This window comes from Salmo trutta, chromosome 29 (assembly GCF_901001165.1).
Source record: "Salmo trutta chromosome 29, fSalTru1.1, whole genome shotgun sequence".
Lineage (NCBI taxonomy): Eukaryota > Metazoa > Chordata > Actinopteri > Salmoniformes > Salmonidae > Salmo > Salmo trutta.
Genome location: NC_042985.1, coordinates 11791431 through 11810991, shown reverse-complemented (window position 1 = coordinate 11810991; position 19561 = coordinate 11791431). Strand labels below are relative to the sequence as shown.

Genomic DNA, 19561 nt, shown 5'->3' with positions numbered 1-19561 from the left:
TGATAGAACAGCTATTTCCATGTAAAAATGTTATGGGATGCATTATTAACTTCTCCATGCTCAAAGGGATATTCAATATCTGCTTTATTTTTACCCATCCACCAATAGGTGCCTTTGACATTATGTGTACACACATATATAATCAATGAGGGACCAGGAAGTGAACTCCGGTCTCTGGCGTGGGGATAACATGTGGACTAGTTGGCTGTGTTACACCCTCTGCCAAACTCAGGCACAGGGTACCATGACCCGTCAGTAATTTAAATGTCAATATTGTACAAGTCTGCCAAGCTAGACTAAGTATTAGTGAACAACAGTGTTATGGAACATTTGGATAGAAATGCTTTCCTGTCCAGTACAGTAAGGTCTAATGTCCATGTTGGACTTTACATTTCTAGCTGTATCGTTTCAGTGCGTTGCACCCTCCCGAACGCAACCAAGTCCAACTATAACACCAGAACTGTAACTCTCACAGCCTTATCTGCCAGGATTACAGTGCTACTATGATTGCAGTAGTATAGACGCATTGAAACAACTGAAGTTTTCACTGCTTGGTATGGACTTCAAGCTGACAGGGCATGGTCCCTTGCTGTAGCAGATAAAATGGCTAGATAATGAATTTTTTTTTTTTTAAACAATATTACTGTAGACTTAAAGGGATACTTCTGGATTTTGACAATGAGGCCCCTTAACTTCTTCCTCAGAGTCAGATGAACTCGTGGATACCATTTGTATGTTTCTGTGTCCAGTATGAAGGAAGTTGGAGGTAGTTTTGCGAGCCAATGTTAACTAGTGTTACCCATAGACTTCCAGTTATTGCGCTATCTGCTATACCTAGGCCTCCATTTGACGTGTTTGGTCATTACTTATATGGCCAATACATTTATATGCACCAACTAGACGTTCAACCAAGAAGGGCCACCAGATTGGTATGAGTATGTATTTTGAAGAGTAGTCCTACTCACGCTTTTGCATGGCTTTGGCAAAGAGATCAACCAAACTGTGCCCCCTTGTCCTCTCGCCCAGCAACACACATTTACAGTAAAAACGACAGTATGTTAGGTACACTTACTGTAAAAACCACTGTTTGATGCACATTTATTGTAAAAACTACAGCATGTGTGACAGTTTCTGGAAACGGAGACTCTCCTTGTAATTCTGCCTAACAGAGACAATGTCCTTCTCAACAAATCCAGACCTCAATGACCCCCTAGATGGTCCCACACACACGGCGCTCTGCACAGTATAGCACTATACTTTCAGAAATTCAAAACAGCAAGCTTCTCTTGAGGACTCCAACTAAATAATTCAGATGTTATCCTACCCAGACAAGCAACAACAAAGTACTAAGATCTGTGTTCTGGCTTTGGTCTGTCTCATTCAGCCCCAGAAGAAATGCACACAGTGGGTGAATGTGATAGCGCTGTAGCTGCCCACGTGGGCTTGCCTGACTCGGTTTGTCCTCAGAGGATAGAGTGCTAACATTAGCCTAGATGTGTATGCTACAATACAGTAGCTCCAGGTAAAAGTGCCCTTGTTGTGTTGAAGAATGGCTCTTTTGAGGGGTGGGATTAGGGATCCCTGGATCTAGGGCTGCATTCCAAATGGTACCCTGTTCTCTTTTTATAGTGCACTGTTTTAGACCAGATCCTTATGTGCCCTGGTCAGAAGTAGTGCACAATAAAGGGAATAGGGTGTCATTTGGGACTTAGAACTAGAAACCAGACTCGATATCACAGCAGAAAAACATGACTCTTTCCTCCTTAGAGATGCTAGTACAGGTTTAATGGACCTGGCTGCACTTGATCCTAATCATTTGTTAGTGCTCCTTCATTGTAACTGTAGGGTTTTCATTTTGGTTAGGGTTTGAGTGTTTTAATGAATGATATCCGTCTGAAATCATGGAGTAAAAGTAGGTTGTTAGTTGTGTAATACCTAAACACTGTAGACATGATTTAAAGCTGTTATTTTTTTTCTCTTTTCTTTCTCTCTCTGCCCTAGCCTCTCTCTCGCTCTCTCTTTCTGCCCCAGCCTGTCTCTCTCGCTCTCTCGCTCGCTATATATATCTCCTGTCGCTTTTTGTCTCTCTAATAATATTAAGAGCCACAATGAGAATAATAACAAAAGTAATGCTGGTACTAGTTGTAACATGATTACTAATAATGGAATAGTAATGGTATGGAAGCATTTTTTGGCTTACGGACTGTCCCTCAGGTTGTGGCAGGAGACCAGGTATTTAGTTGCCAAAACATTTTGGCTCGTTTGTGTGTGTCTTCCTCTCTCATATTATCATCCCCCTCTCTCCCTCTTCCTCAGGGTGGCTTCCCAGGGGCCTTGGATAGTGTCAGGGGGACACGTCACCATGGCCTGGTAGAGCGGGTGCACCGGGATCGCAACCAACGCATTAACTTGCCTCACCGCCGGCCCATCGACCAGCACGGACGGCAGATATCCTTCCACAACCACAAGTAGTACCAGTAGGAACCAGTTACCAGTAGTATTTAGTAGCAACTCGTGCATATATAAACTAGTACCAGTAGTACGTAGTGAACTTACCTGTAGCAACTATTACCACACTTAGTACCAGTACAACATTTGGGGCCCTCAGAAATGTGTTTTGCTTCTAAACTGTCAGGATTCTCGCAAGCATGTTGACAAAGCTGATGACAACTGTTTACAACTAATAAATGCCATAATTTGTGAAACTGTCAATCAATCCATTACGTCTAAATTTCAGCATAGAGGTTAATGTTGTAGCCTATGCAGAGGGCTGCACGACCCTTGTTGTGCCATTGGACTACAGTGTAGCTTACCCAGCATGGGATGTGCTCTTAAAATGCATACAGTGGGCAAAAAAGTATTTAGTCAGCCACCAATTGTGCAAGTTCTCCCACTTAAAAAGATTAGAGAGGCCTGTAATTTTCAGCATAGGTACACGTCAACTATGACAGACAAAATGAGGAAAAGAAATCCAGAAAATCACATTGTAGGATTTTTAATGAATTTATTTGCAAATTATAGGCCTCATCTTTTTAAGTGGGAGAACTTGCACAATTGGTGGCTGACTAAATACTTTTTTGCCCCACTGTATCTATGGAATTATTGATTGCATTTATTTTACCTTTGTTTTAACAGGGAGTCACCATTGAGACCAAGGTCTCTTTTACAAGGAATCAAATACAATGTAAAATATTGTAGCAGCTAGCAAGATGGTTGCACTGTTGGTGTTTGCCGTGAGTCCTTTTGGCAGGTTTGTGTGTGGTGTGAATTTGTGTGTGCTCGCTGACCTTTGCTAGTGTGGGCAGAGTGTTGTTGAAGCCCAAGGCTCAGTTAGTCATTATAAAAACATGACATGTAATGCATTGTGTTAGTCACTGACAGTTTTGGACATGGACATTGGTGGGAGATTTTGGATGGGAGAGAGTGTGTGTGAATGTTGTGATTCCCCTATATTAATTTAGCAGAGGCGAGCCACTGCTGCTAAATGGCTGCCGCCACTGATAAAATACAAGTAATTTTCTCGATGGTAATGTTTTCAGAGTGAACTTAAGCGACACACTTACCAACCAATTTATTAGGTACACCCATCTAGTGCTCTGTCGGACCCCTCTTTGCCTCCAGACAGCCTGAATTCTTCGGGGCATTCTACAAGGTGTCGGAAACATTCCACAGGGATGTTGGTCCATGTTGACGCGGTGGCATCACACAGTTGCTGCGGATTGAACGGCGGTACATTCATGCTGCGAACAGCCTGTTCCATCTGGGGATTGTGCAGGCCACTCAAGTAAACTGAACTCGCTGTCATGTTCCAGGCAATGTTTTTCCACTCCTCAATTGGCCAGTGGTGATCATGTGCCCACTGGATCTGCTTCTTGTTTTTAGCTCATAGGAGCGGAACCCGGTGTGGTCATCTGCTGCAATAGCCCATCCTCAACAAGTTCTACGCTCCAAGATGCTGATCTGCACACCACTGTTGTACTGCGTGGTTATTTGGCTCTTTGTGGCCCGCCTGTTAGCTTGCACGATTATTTCCATTCTCCCTCGACCTCTCATCAACAAGCTGTTTTTCGGCCACAGGACTTCTGCTGATTGGATGTTTTTTTTTTTTATGATTCTCGATAAACCCAAGACACCGTCGTGAGTGAAAACCCCAGGAGGGCAGCCGTTTCTGAGGTACTGGATCCGGCGAGCCTGGCACCAACGATCATACCATGCTCAAAGTGCCTATTCTAACGTTCAATCCAACAGTAACTGAATGCCTCGATGCCTGTCTGCCACGTGACTCAATGTCTGTTAGAACGAACCATTTTTGAGAACTGGGTGGTGTACCTAATAAACTGGCCAGTGAGTGTATAAAGAAAAGATAATGGAGCCACATTTTTTTTAATAAGATCATCTTTCAGAACTAACAATCACCAAAATAAAAACTATACAGTCAGGGAGGATGTAAAAATCCGAAACAATCATTGGGCCTCTTTGCCATGGAAAAATGTGTAGAATTGCAGGAAATTGCTTTCAAACTGCACATATTTGGTTTCTAACTGTGTAGGTTAGTAGGAGAACTGAGTTGGGAGTGGGTCTGCGAGCTCTTAACGCTCAAATTCTCAGTAGTGAAAGGAGAAAGGATGGTCTTTCTTTGGAAACACCAACTGTCAGTCAGCACCTTAACTAACCCTTTCTCCAAGAACTGTCTCTGAGCCAGTATATTCTCCCATACTCTACTCAACTGTGTGGTTTGCTTGTTGCACTCTTTCACACTGGATGCAAAGAAAGGCTGGATGCAAAGAAAGGCTGTGTGTAATTGGGGAGGAAGAGCAAGTGAGTAAGCAGGGCCTAAAATGAATACCCGTGGGTAAGATGTCTATTTCACCAGCCACATTGGTGGGTGGGTGGTCAGGGCTCCACAGTGTGAGTATTTCACTCGTATTTGTGAATAAAAATAGTAAAGTATTATCACATTTATAGCAGAATAAATGCTGCAGTAGCTGTTTTCAAAGTATTTCTGTGTCGTACTGCAACACTGCCTGGCTGGGGGCTGTGCACAGGCATAACAGTTGGTCTAATTTACTTGAGACCAAAGTCTCAAGTAAGACTTTGTCCTTTGTTTCTTGGCTATTTACATTTGTCTGTTCACAAACTACCGTAAATTCCGGACTATAAGCCGCAACTTTTTTCCCAGGCTTTGAGCCTCGCGGCTTAAATAATGACGCGGCTAATATATCGATTTTTTTTTTTTTTCTTTTTTTTTTCCCGCTTTCAATTTTTTTTCTCCAAAAAAACACATTCTGTGACGTGCTCAGTTTTTTTTGGCGGCATGAAGCTTTCATTAGATCAATGAAATTGCCGAACGGGTTAAGGTCAAACAACTTTTTTGTTTACTGTTTAGATTAAATCGAGCGCTCTCAAACTTCCCATCATTCTGATTACGGTAGTCATTTTGTCACCCTCATCATGGCAAAGACACGGAGAAATGCATATGATGCAGCTTTCAAGTTGAAGGCGATGTATCTGGCTGTTGGAAAAGGAAATAGAGCTGCTGCACGGGAGCTTGGTCTTAATGAGTCGATGATAAGACGTTGGAAACAGCAGCGTGAGGAATTGACTCAGTGAAAAAAGACAACTAAAGCTTACTGCAAATTTTGTATTTTTTGTTACAAGCCGTGTTTCGTTAAAGCCTGTGTAAAGTTCATTTGTTTCAATGTACCGGTAGGCACCTGCGGCTTATATTCAGATGCGCTTAATAGTCCGGAAAGTACGGTATGTTGAGTTTCAACTACTAGGGAAGAGAAGCAACACGGATACTAGTCGGACTCAATCTCACAGGCACAAACATGACTCGCATCACATTACCACGGTAACCACCCGCCCTAAAGGGGCAGGTGAAATATTTTCTCTCATCTGCGATATTTTCGTTAAGACTTGGGTCATAAAAAGGAAAGAAATTCTTACATTTTGTTTTAGAAACATTACAAAATGTGCTCATCAGTTATTTGGTGTTCATGTACTTTTTGCAAAAACAACACCGGCTGGTAAAAAAAATCTGAGTGGATGGTAGATTTAAAAAAAAAAAAATCTGCAGTGGCTGGTGGACCAAAAAGCACATTTTAGGTATTGGAGTAAGGCAGAGTTAGTGTTTACATGCATTAGTGTTTGTGCCTGTAAAAAAAGAAAATGTGGAAGAGCAAGTATCAGAGAATGTGTGAGTGGGACATGCAGTGAGCGTGTAAAAGAGAGCAGAGAGTGTCTGAGGCTGCAGTGTTATGTAAGCACTAGTGACACTGTGACATACATACTGGCTGGTTGTAATGCTACACTGTGACATACATACATACATACAGACAGACAGACAGACAGACAGACAGACAGACAGACAGACAGACAGACAGACAGACAGACAGACAGACAGACAGACAGACAGACAGACAGACAGACAGACAGACAGACAGACAGACAGACAGACAGACAGACAGACAGACAGACAGACAGACAGACAGACAGACAGACAGGCTAGTTGTAATGCTACACTGTTACATACATACTGGCTAGTTGTAATGCTACACTGTGACATACATACATACATACATACATACATACATACATACATACATACATACATACATACATACATACATACATACATACATACATACATACTGGCTAGTTGTAATGCTACACTGTGACATGCATACATACAGGCTAGTTGTAATGCTACACTGTGATGCACATGCATACATACTGGCTAGTTGTAATGCTACACTGTGACGCACATTCATACATACATACATTCATTCATTCATTCATTCATTCATTCATTCATTCATTCATACTGGCTAGTTGTAATGCTACACTGTGACGTACATGCATGCGTACTGGCTAGTTGTAATGCTACACTGTGACGCACATGCACGCGTACTGGCTAGTTGTAATGCTACACTGTGACGTACATGCACGCGTACTGGCTAGTTGTAATGCTACACTGTGACGTACATTCATTCATTCATTCATTCATTCATACTGGCTAGTTGTAATGCTACACTGTGACGCACATGCACGCATACTGGCTAGTTGTAATGCTACACTGTGACGTACTGGCTAGTTGTAATGCTACACTGTGACATACATACTGGCTAGTTGTAATGCTACACTGTGACATACATACTGGCTAGTTGTAATGCTACACTGTGACACACATACTGGCTAGTTGTAATGCTACACTGTGACATACATACATACATACATACATACATTCATTCATTCATTCATTCATTCATTCATTCATTCATTCATTCATTCATACTGGCTAGTTGTAATGCTACACTGTGACGTACATGCATGCGTACTGGCTAGTTGTAATGCTACACTGTGACGCACATGCACGCGTACTGGCTAGTTGTAATGCTACACTGTGACGTACATGGACGCGTACTGGCTAGTTGTAATGCTACACTGTGACGTACATTCATTCATTCATTCATTCATACTGGCTAGTTGTAATGCTACACTGTGACGCACATGCACGCATACTGGTTAGTTGTAATGCTACACTGTGACGTACTGGCTAGTTGTAATGCTACACTGTGACGTACATGCACGCATATTTGCTAGTTGTAATGCTACACTGTGACGCACATGCACGCGTACTGGCTAGTTGTAATGCTACACTGTGACGCACATTCATACATACATACATTCATTCATACTGGCTAGTTGTAATGCTACACTGTGACGTACGTGCACGCGTACTGGCTAGTTGTAATGCTACACTGTGACGTACATGCACGCGTACTGGCTAGTTGTAATGCTACACTGTGATGCACATGCACACGTACTGGCTAGTTGTAATGCTACACTGTGACGCACATGCACGCGTACTGGCTAGTTGTAATGCTACACTGTGACGTACATGCACGCGTACTGGCTAGTTGTAATGCTACACTGTGACGCACATGCACGCGTACTGGCTAGTTGTAATGCTACACTGACCATCTCCCTGTATGACCCATGGAGCTCCCTTCCGCCCTTAAAGGGGACAGGCAGCCATGACCAGCAGGCACAGATCTAGGATCAGGTTACTCCCCCAATCTTAACTCTGCAACTACTCCTAATATTTGGTCCCCTGCCCTGCTCTGAGAGTTGCATCACTTTTAATATGTTTTTATTCAGCCTTTTGTCATTTTCATAGGAGTTCCTTACTGTGAATCACGTTTTTATGTTATGCAGATGTTCTTGCCTTGGAGGCTTGTCCAAGTTGCATAACTGGAGAATTAAAAGAATGGCTGAGAACTTGACTGAGAATGTAGTAGTTACTGTTGCCTGCAGATCAAGTTCTGGGAAGTTGTCTTGGAGACAGACGGGAGTGTGTGAGAGGGGGGAAGAGTGTGTTTGAAGGCGAGAGAGAGAAAGGGGGAGTGTGTGTTCGCGTGTCACTCTGTGTGTGTGTGTGTGTGTGTGTGTGTGTGTGATCTCGCCATGTTGCAGCAGCAGAGAGAGAGGAAGTCTTTGATTTTGAAGGATATTTCATCTGGACAACTCCTTGTTAGCCTGTAGAAAAGAGTGTTGATAAGTTATTCAGAGTGAGGCGCGCTCAACACATCACACTCTTAAAATAAAAGCGTGCACACACACACACATTCCCTCCGCTCCAGTATTTGTATTTATTAGGGATCCCCATTAGCTGCTGCCAAGGTAGCAGCTACTCTTCCTGGGCTCCAAACACATTAAGGCACTTATATTACACATAAGATAAAACAGTATATCGTATAACATTATTACACCACTACATATCTACAATACAAAATGTATAATAAGTTATTTGAATGTGCGTGTGTCTGTGCCTGTATGTGTGTCTCTTCACAGTCCCTGCTGTTTCATAAGGTGTATTTTTGTATTTATTTTTATCTGATTCTACTGCTTGCATCAGTTACCTGATGTGAAATAGAGTTCCATGTAGTCATGGCTCTATGTAGTACTTTGCGCCTCCCATAGTCTGTTCTGGACTTGGGGACTGTGAAGAGACCTCTGGTGGTATGTCTTGTAGGGTATGCATGGGTGTCCGAGCTGTGTGCTAGTAGTTTAAACGGACACCTCGGTGCATTCAGCATGTCAACACTTCTTACAAAAACAAGTGGTGATGAAGTCAATCTCTCCTCCACTTTGAGCCATAAGAGATTGACATGCATATCATTAACTTCAGCTCCCCGTGTACATCTAAGGGCCAGCCGTACTGCCCTGTTCTGATCCCATTGTAATTTTCCCAAGCCTCCCTTTGTGGCACCTGACCCCACACTGAACACTAGTCCAGGTGTGACGACACTAGGGCCTGTAGGACCTGCCTTGTTGACAGTGCTGTTAAGAAGGTAGAGTAATGCTTTATTATAGACAGACTTCTCCCCTTCATAGCTACTGTTGTATCAACATGTTTTGACCATGACTGTTTACAATCCAGGGTTCCTCCAAGCAGTTTAGTCACCTCAACATGCTCAATTTCCACATTATTCATTGCAAGGTTTAGTTGATGTTTAGAGTTTAGTGAATGATTTGTCACAAATACAATGCTTTTACATTTTTTTTAATATTCAGGACTAACTTATTCCTTGCCACCCTTTCTGAAAAAAACTGCGGCTCTTTTGTTAAGTTTTGCAGTCATTTCAGTCGCTGTAGTAGCTGACGTTTATAGTGTTGAGTCAGTATCTCTGGAGAGGAAGAGACTAACACACATAGTAGTAGGCTCTCCTGGTTTTTGGCTCTGTGTGTGCAAACAGGCCCTTTGTTTGTGTAAATAGAGGTTGCTCCAGTGTGTGTGTGTTTGAGGTCTGGATACTGAGTCAGCAACACCCTGCAGCATATGATCTTCACACTGGGAGAAGGAAGAGGCCGGGGCAGAGGAGTGTCCTCCAGCCAAAATGTGTTTTCACTCGGCAGGCAATTTTTATTTTTTTTCCCTACACGCCAGATGTCCCTCACAGTCGAAGCTTGTTTTTCACTCGAGTCGGACTGGTCGAGTCTGCCAAGATCAGACAGGCGGTGAAAGAGAGCCGAGGAGACTACGCCCACTCTTCTTGAACATCCTCTCCTTTTCATCCCCTCTTCTTTCTTTACTCAAGGTTTTCTGAAGCACTGTAGATTTTAGCAGCAGTGGTTGGACTTACTGTAGTTGTTTTACTAACCGACTACTACAGTATACACTCTGACTATCCTCCCATTTCTCTCGTTTATTTCAACACCCTTCACTCCATGTGGGTTTACTAACTGAATGAACTGAAGAAGGCTTTTAGTTGAAACGTTTGTGTGAAGGCGTCAGCATGCTTCCCAGACACAACACTTCTGTTCGGGTGCACAACATTTTTTTTTTTCTCGATGCAAGCTGAAGTCTACCCTCTTGTCGGCAATTGGTCAACAGTAGGGGTTCTTCAATGAAGTGCCTGTTGTCATTTAACGAGAGACGACTTGTCCTAATGCACATGCTTTCACTTGAAATACTGCACCAAACATCCTAGTCAGATGAAAAATTGCCCGACTGCAAAAACATAAACTAAAGAAATCTGTCAGAATTAATCTAAGATAAAATGTATCACTATTTTGAGTAAGTGTATACTGGCTACAGTGTCTGTCTCAAAAGGGACAAACAGTACTATTGGCACTTTTTCTTGTTTTTTAAGCGAAGGTCTATTAAGGGAGTATGCTAGCACACTTGTTCGGTTCGCCTGAAGCGTGCTGACGCTTTAAAATTCCCCTAAAAATGAAGTAAGCTGTTTTTGAAACTCCTGTGTGTGTAGACATACTGTATTTTCTTTAATTTTCACTGTTGTAAATTAGATGGTATCAGTTTTCTGGTACTGTTGTAAATTAGATGGTATCAGTTTTCTGGTCTGTTGTAAATTAGGTGGAATGATTCTATATATAGTCAGTCATCAGGTCTGTGGTCAGTTTACTAGCTAATCTATTAAACTCTTTGGCAGGGTGATGCCAAGCACCCAAGTACTGTGATGTCCAGAAGAACATACTACTTACTGTGTGTACTCTGGTCCCTTTCTCTCTAGACATACTGGAGCAGAGGGATCATTTGTGTGTATGCGTTTATTTTATGTGTGTGTGCGTGTCTCACTCTGAATAACTTACCAGCACCCTGTTTGCCACAGGCTGCCAGGGAGTCATCCTGATGAATTATGGGGGATGGAACATGCAACTCAATATCCATCCAAATCAAAGACTTCCTCTCTCTGCTGCTGAAGCCTGGGAGATCACACACACACACACTCTCTCGCTTTCACACACACACTCTTTTCCCCCTTCTCTCCTCTTTCCCTTTCTCACACACACCCGTCTGTCTCCAAGACCAACAATAGACAACTTCCCAGAACTTGATCTGCTAGCAACAGTAACTACCACGTTCAGTCAAGTTCTCAGCTATTCTTTTAATTCTCCAGTTTTATGTAAGTTGGACAGGCCTTCAAGGCAAGAACTGAAACATCTGCATAACATGACTTGAACAGTAAGGAACTCCTTATGGAAAAAGAAAAGGTTGAATAAATATATATTAATGTGATGCAACTCTCAGAGCACCTCACCTAGTCTGCTCGATCCAACGCTCTTAACCGCTAGGCTACCTGCTGGCTGTTTACTTATGGATCCTTCAAAAGCTGAAGATGACCACAACACTGAAGTATTCAGTTAATGTAATGGTGCTTTTTTATAAAAAAAACAAAGCTGTGGCAAAATAAACCATATATCGTTGAACAATCTGTCGATGTACCCTTGAGCAAGGCACTTAACCCTAATTGCTCCTTAAGTCACTCTGGATAAGAGCATCTGCTAAATGACATGTATTGAGGAGGGTGGACAAAGCTTTCAGTCTTTTCCTCCCGCTTTACCTCTTTCTCCCTCTACCAATCCATTTCCTATCTATTTTCTTTCTTTCTCTACCTTGCCATCTGTCTTTCTTTGTACCTTACTTTCTTCTCTCGCTCTCCCTTCCCCTTTCTCGCCATTCTTTATCTCTCTCTGTCTGTGTCTCTGTCTGTCTGCATTAGCAGCCCACTTCGAGCGTTATTAGCCCTGAGCAGATCTCCCCCCAGTGGAAATCCATCCGTTCCTTCTGGCTTTGTGGACCAGGAACATGCATGTCATAATGTCTCCCGGTTGCCCCGTTGCGTTGTCATGTAACTTTATTGATCACATCAACATAAAACATGTTTTGCTAATCCCCGTCTTCTAATCAGCCATGTCAGCTGGCCTATTAAGAGGACTGCTCCGTGTTCTTGTTTTTCAGAGCTTTCAGGGTTAGGCGATAGGCAGGATGCTAGTCCCTTTTTAAATTGCACTGCGTTACCCTTAGGCTGACCAAGACAAATGTCTGTCTGTGACAATTGCTCCAGGCTTCACATATGAAAAATTAATGGACACACTGCTGTAAGTTGCTTTGCAGCATATTATGATCATCACATGTCCTGTCGTTGCAGCGAGAGCTTTCCACTCAGTGATATCTATCTACACCTATATATTATGTAAAGGTTACTTTATTGCACTGTACACACCTTTTTCTATTCATATACTGTCCATACTGTCTTTACACACCATTATATATTTAAGCAATAAGGCCCGAGGGGGAGTGGTATATGGCTGTTCTTATACACGACGCAACGCGGAGTGCTAGGACACAGCCCTTAGCCGTGGTATATTGGCCATATATCACAAATCCTCAAGGTACCTTATTGCTATTTTAAACTGGTTACCAACATAATTAGAGCAGTAAAAATAAATGTTTTGTCATACTCATACGGTCTGATATACCACGGCTTTCAGCCAATCAGCATTCAGGGCTCCAACCAACCAGTTTATAAATGTATATACATTATATTTATATTCCGGTCTCTGACATTCCTCGTTCTGATTTTTCATGATGTTTATTATTTGTCTGGATTGTGTGTATTGGATTATTGGGTATTACTGCATTGTTAGAGCTAGAAGCACAAGCATTTAGCTGCACCTGCGATTAACATCTGGAAATCTGTGTATGCGACCAATAAACTTTGATTTGAAATGTCGGCTGAGCCACATGGGCGATTTCTATTTAATATAATAATAATGTAATAATATTTGTGTCCTAGTTGTTCTTGTTTGTGGTCACAGAGAGTGAGCAGAGCAGTCATCTCTAAATTATGTATCAGTCATTTCAGTCCAGGGAGAGGGTTACTCTCCTTGATCTCTAGAGCAGGTATTCTCAAATTCAGATACACACACACACACACACACACACACACACACACACACACACACACACACACACACACACACACACACACACACACACACAGTACCAGTCAAAGGTTTGGGGACACCTACTTATTCCAGGGTATTTCTTTATTTTTAGTGTTTTCTACATTGTAGAATAATAGTGAAGACATCAAAACTATGAAATAACACATATGGAATCATGTAGTAACCAAAAAAGTGTTAAACAAATCAAAATATAATTTAGATTCTTCAAAGTAGCCACCCTTTGCTTTGATGAAAGCTTTGCACTCTCTTGGCATTCTCTCAACCAGCTTTATGAGGTAGTCACCTAGAATGCTTATCCAATAGTCTTGAAGGAGTTCCCACACATGCTGAGCACTTGTTGGCTGCTTTTCCTTCACTCTGCTGTCGAACTCATCCCAAACCATCTCAATTGGGTTGAGATCGGGTGATTGTGGTGGCCAGATCATCTGATTACAGCACTGAATCACTCTCCTTAGTCAAATAGCCCTTTACACAGTCTGGAGGTGTGTTTTGGGTTATTGGCCTGTTGAATAACAGATGATACTCCCACTAAGTGCAAGCCAGATGGGATGGCATATCGCTGCAGAATTATGAGATTGTGAGGACCCCCTGCAGTACCTCCAGAGGCCAGATCTCAAAATATTTAAAAACAAATAAAACAGACTTTTTAATATGAATAATACTAACATTTTTTTATTGATAAGGAATGGAATAGCTTTAGAGCGTGTAATACAATGTCATGTAATACATTGTATTACAGGCCCTTGGCAACATGGGCCTGGGAGGCTCACAGGGATATTGGTATCCACTGCAGTATTGGGGTGGCAGGTAGCCTAGTGGTTAGAGTTTAGAGTGATGGGGGGCCAGTAACCGAAAGGTTGCTAGAACGAATCCCCGAGCTGACAAGGTAAATATCTGTTGTTCCGCCCTGTTCCCTAATTATTTTCTTACATAAATGCTTTAAAATGCAACATTTTCTCTTTACCTCATGTCACAATGTGTAGACTTGCAGGATATTAGCTTTTCAGGCTGCAACAACAACACAATCTCTCTGCCCCATGACAAAAATGTGTAGAATTGATGTAAATTAACTTAAACTGCTAAATGTTCTCTGATCCCAAGAGGCAGGCTTTTAAAATGTTCTTTCCCAGGGCCAAAGAATTGGTTCGTCCAGCCATGCACTGCCGAAGTAAAAGTCCTTGTATGCTTTTATTTCTTTTAATATATTTTTTAAATTTACACTAGTTTTCTGATTTTTGAGGGGGTCCTTGATGAATTTGCTATCACAAATAGGGTTCCTGGCCCTAAAAAGTTTGAGTACAACTGATCTAGAGTACAATTCTGATTGCCTTAATGCAGACTGGACTGAAATAACCTGTTGGGACAGGATCTCCTTCCATTATGTCCTCTCATACACTGGTCTGAGATTATGGCCAAAAAATCATACTTTTTTTTATTGGATTTATGGGCAATTCACGATATACAGTATCTCTAAATAAGCTTTGTTGTACAATTAAAGTTAAAATACACTGCATTTCATACAGTCAGCAATAAACAGATGAATTCAGGACATGTGAAATTATACTAATCCTAAATCTAAGCCTTGCACATCCATAAAACAGAATAATAATTTTAGCAAAATAGTTTAACCTGCTTTTTTTGTAATAATCACTGATCTGTCTTTCAAGTCTGTCTATGAAAAATAACTTTTGTTACAAATGTAACCACAACCATGCATAATGCACATTCACTAATAATGACTAACTTGTTGTAGCAGGCATTCTAGATAATTAACACCGGTCTCATAAACACACTCAAGCACAAGCCCATGTGCTAGTGAGTAGACAACTAATCTTTTACAATTGAAGTTCAGCCTACCTGGATCTATTTGCTAGCTAACAAGGTAGAACAGTTGAATTGTTATGATCACACCCTTCTGTCCGTCTCCAACTGTTTGAACAGCATGCTAGCCTGTCTACTTTGTTCAGATGTTGAAATCAAGTGACCTAACTTATTTCTCAAAATGAGTTGCCAATTTGTTATATAATTGATTTATGAAACACTGACTAGACAGCTAGTATAACTGTCTGGCTAAAATGCTGCTAGCAGTATTGCGCATGACAAATTGAGCATTCGTTTTCCAGGCATTTGGAATATCGCACGGAAACATACATTCAAATGAATGTGATATATTGCCCAGCCCTTAGTGTGTGTGTGGTGTTTTGGTTTTCAAACTAGGTAGCTTTTCTCCTGATTGCAGCGAGCCAGAGTCACAGAAGGAGATCTGTGCTAGAGGTTGCCAGGAGGGCACCAGGCTCCATCTGCCCCAGCCAGCCAGTCACTCTGTAGAAATGACTTCATTTAGCCAGACCCTGTACAAATGATGGCTGGTAATGAGAGTAGTCTAAGTCCCTATTAGCGATGGGAGGCACTCCAACATATTTATTTAGCTAAGTTTCTGTTTGATTTTCAAAATACATTTAGAAAATCAGTGTGTGTGCTAATGGTGCATCATTTCTGCTTACTGGTAGGCTTCTTAATGATAGCTTTTCTTCTTGAAAAGCCCAGAGATTTTGGCTGCAAGAGGAACATATTTGTAGATGCACTAATTTGTCTGGTATCGTCGTCTCCGCACTTGAACCATGTGATAGAATCAAGTCCTATTTTGCTATTGAGTGAGTTCCGCTTGTCCTTTCTCGATGAAAAACGCAGAGACCCTCTTACCTTACTTTCATGAGAGTGAGATGAGCCTAACTGAAGGTCTAAAGCCATATATAGTCTATGACTCTACATTGCACTTCACTCCCTGCTGCTCTCTAGACAATGTCAGGAACTCCTCTCCGGTGGTTGGGACTAGTCCAGGCAGCCATATTGTTCACAGAACCTCACACCAGCCGCCCACTGTGCTTTGTAATTAACATTTTTCTGAGTGTAAATTATTTGTATTTGCTGCATGTGTTTATACAGTCCCATATCACGTGTGCCCGTATAGAGAAATCTTTAATCGAGGTATAATATGCGATCTCAGACTCAGTTTGAATCAAACCAGGAATTAGACTAGAATGTAGTAATAGAATAATTAAGTAGTTTTACTGTTAGGAAATGTAGTCCACTGTTATTTAGAAATGCAATAAATGTAATGTTTTGTTATGGCAGAGTTGTGTTCCATTATTGTAAGTTCCTTGACTCAGCCCCACATGGAGAGCTCCCCGTACGCAACAGTGTACCTGTCCCCTCCGCCGGACAACAACTGGAGAAGGTGAGTGGCTTTACATATACTAGTATTTGTAATGCCGTGTAAAAACAACTAACAAAATAAAGCTGTTTTTAACATAATTGTAATTGATAGACATGGAACACTGGACAGCTACTTTAACGTACTCTGAATCAAGATTGTGGTAATCAGTGGCCCAGTAATACCCTTGTACAGATTTGCATTAAGCATTTGTTGCATCCCAAATGGCACCCTATCCCTTATATAGGGCACTACTTTTGACCAGGGCCAAGGGCTCGTGACTATATGGTGCACTACTTTTGACCAGGGCCAAGGGCTCGTGACTATATAGTGCACTACTTTTGACCAGGACCAAGGGCTCGTGACAATATAGTGCACTGCTTTTGATCATGGCTTGGGACTATATAGTGCACTACTTTTGACCAGGGCTTGGGACTATATAGTGCACTGCTTTTGACCAGGGCTTGGGACTATATAGTGCACTGCTTTTGACCAGGGCTTGGGACTATATAGTGCACTACTTTTGACCAGGGTTTGTGACTATATAGTGCACTACTTTTGTGCGTTTTTGATCCTTTCTGGGCCTCGATTCTCATGTCACCACTTAATGTTAACTGATGAAGGAAAACATAACATAAGTTTGTACACTGAACAAAAATATAAACGCAACATGTAAAGTGTTGGTTCCATGTTTCATGAGCTGAAATAAAAAAATCCCAGAAATGTTCCGTATGCACAAATTTGTTTACATCCCTATTAGTGAGCATTTTTTCTTTGCCAAGGTCATTACACAGGTGCACCATGTGCTGGGGATAATAAAAGGCCACTTTAAAATGTGTACTTTTGTCACAACACATGCCACAGGAGCGTGCAATTGGCATTCTGACTGCAGGAATGTCCACCATAGCTGTTGACAGAGAATTTAATGTTAATTTCTCCACCATAAGCTGCCTCCAATGTCATTTTAGAGAATTTGGCACTATGTCCAACCGTCCTCACAAACGCAGACCACGTGTAACCACGCCTGCCCAGGACCTTCACAAGCGGCTTCCTCACCTGCGGGATCATCTGAAGGGGGGGAGTATTTCTGTCTGTAATAAAGCCCTTTTGTGGGGAGAAACTCATTCTGATTGGCTGGGCCTGAAGAAGGCTTTTAGTTGAAACGTTTGTGTGAAGGCGTCAGACTATATAGTGCACTACTTTTGACCAGGGTTTGTGACTATATAGTGCACTACTTTTGACCAGGAATGGTGACTACTGTATATAGGGCACTACTTTTGACCAGGGTCCAGGACTCGTGACTATATAGGGCACTACTTTTGATCAGGGCTTGTGACTATATAGTGCACTACTTTTTACCAGGGCTTGGGACGATATAGTGCACTACTTTTGACCAGGAATGGTGACTACTGTATGTAGGGCACTACTTTTGACCAGGGTCCAGGACTCGTGACTATATAGGGCACTACTTTTGACCAGGGTCCAGGGCTCGTGACTCTATAGGGGATAGGATGCCATCTGAGATGCAGCCATTGATGCTCAGTGAAGGGATCAGATCGCCACGTGGGGCACCCGGGTGGGCCACGCGTCTACAGAGGTGCTTCTGACAGATAGCCTTTTGGTTTAAAGGTCAGATGCCGTCATTCTAATGCTCTACCTGCCGCTGTTGTGACTCATTGCTGTCACAGGGTGAATCCGGCCCACAAGTCTTTGCGGTCCTACTGTGCTTTGCTTAAGTATCTCCAGCTTAAAGGGGAAATCAACACCGTTTGCTGAAAATTTGATAATGGCATGGCTTATTAATGCTTGTTAGGTACTACTGCCATGTGTGTGCATGCGTGTTTGTGCGTGTGTGTTTCCTCAGTTAAACTGCCTGCCTGCTTTTACCTACCTAGAGAAGGCAGCAGTGTAATTACTGGACAGTTTTCTCTCCCTCCAGTGTTTACAAGGCAGTGAATTGCAGCCCTGCAATAAAGGGCTTAGCCGAGCCCCTCACTCTCCCACTCTCTCTTCCTCTCTCTCTCTCTCTATACAGTTGTGTGTTTTGAATGTTGGCTTGGCCGGCTGCCAGTCGCCCTGCTGCCTCCTCTCACCCCCGTAGAACTGCAGACTGAGGCCCAGCATGGACACACATGGCTTCCATCTTTGCTCTTACTGTACTGTACTGGAGGACAGTGTCATAAAACCTGGTTTCCTCTCCCCAATCCTAACCTTAACCAGTGGGGGAAATCCAAATCTGTCCCAAGATCAGTGTGTAGGTCGGCAGGTCCACACCCTCATGTCGTTGTTGACAGACAAAAACAGGTTGGCCTGTGACGACAAACCTCCTGACCGAGCAAACAGATGTTGCTGTGACCTTGTGTTCCCAGAAAGAGCAGGGAGGGAGTGCCATGTGCATCATACACACAGGCATGTGCTACACAAACACACGGACACACACAGATTTACTATGTGGATTTGGGTTGGGATTGATTGACACTGCTTCTTGGCTCCATCACAATTGACCCGTTGTGGGATAGTGATAGCCTAGATAAAATCTGATTGGGTTTGGTTGAACAAGATGAAGTGTTTGTTGAAGTTTTAAACTTTTTGACAGAGCCTCTATTACTGTTTAACCAAATTGTTTATGTAAAGACATTTCTGAAGCATCGCTAATTACTCACATAAACAATAAAACCAGAGAAGGTGGGCCTATGTTTTAGTTGAAAAATAAGGTTATGATTATGAATCCGACTGCGTTAGGACATTAATTCAGGATTTCAGTGTATTTATACTTCAGTGTTTTCCTTTAAGAATCTCAACGTCTCCCTTGGGGCTAACTTGTTAGATCAAATAGGACCATATTTAACCCTTAGACAGTGAACAGGGATGTATTTGTTTTGGAGCATTCAGCCTCGGCAGACAAACACAACTCTTCCCACTCCCTCTTCAGTTACTGCCCTGAACTGGTTAAACGTGTTGACTTGGTAACCAGTGTTTTATGTGTACATCCCTCATTCAGATGGCCGGTAATCAAGTGCTTCCAGAGGCCACCCAATGGATTTGCAGCAATCCAAGCGATCCTAGGCA

At 42.3% G+C, this 19561-nt stretch overlaps 1 protein-coding gene across 4 annotated transcripts in view; it reads left to right on the top strand.

Annotated features, from left to right (window-relative positions):
- LOC115166922 (CREB-regulated transcription coactivator 3) overlaps nucleotides 1-19561 on the top strand; it is a 99156-nt gene that overhangs the window by 20505 nt on the left and 59090 nt on the right. For all 4 annotated transcript variants that reach the window (XM_029720854.1, XM_029720852.1, XM_029720853.1 and 1 more), the window contains exons 3-4: nucleotides 2317-2448; nucleotides 16455-16516. In XM_029720854.1, the coding sequence (XP_029576714.1) occupies nucleotides 2317-2448; nucleotides 16455-16516 (194 nt within the window). The remainder of the gene's footprint in view (nucleotides 1-2316; nucleotides 2449-16454; nucleotides 16517-19561) is intronic.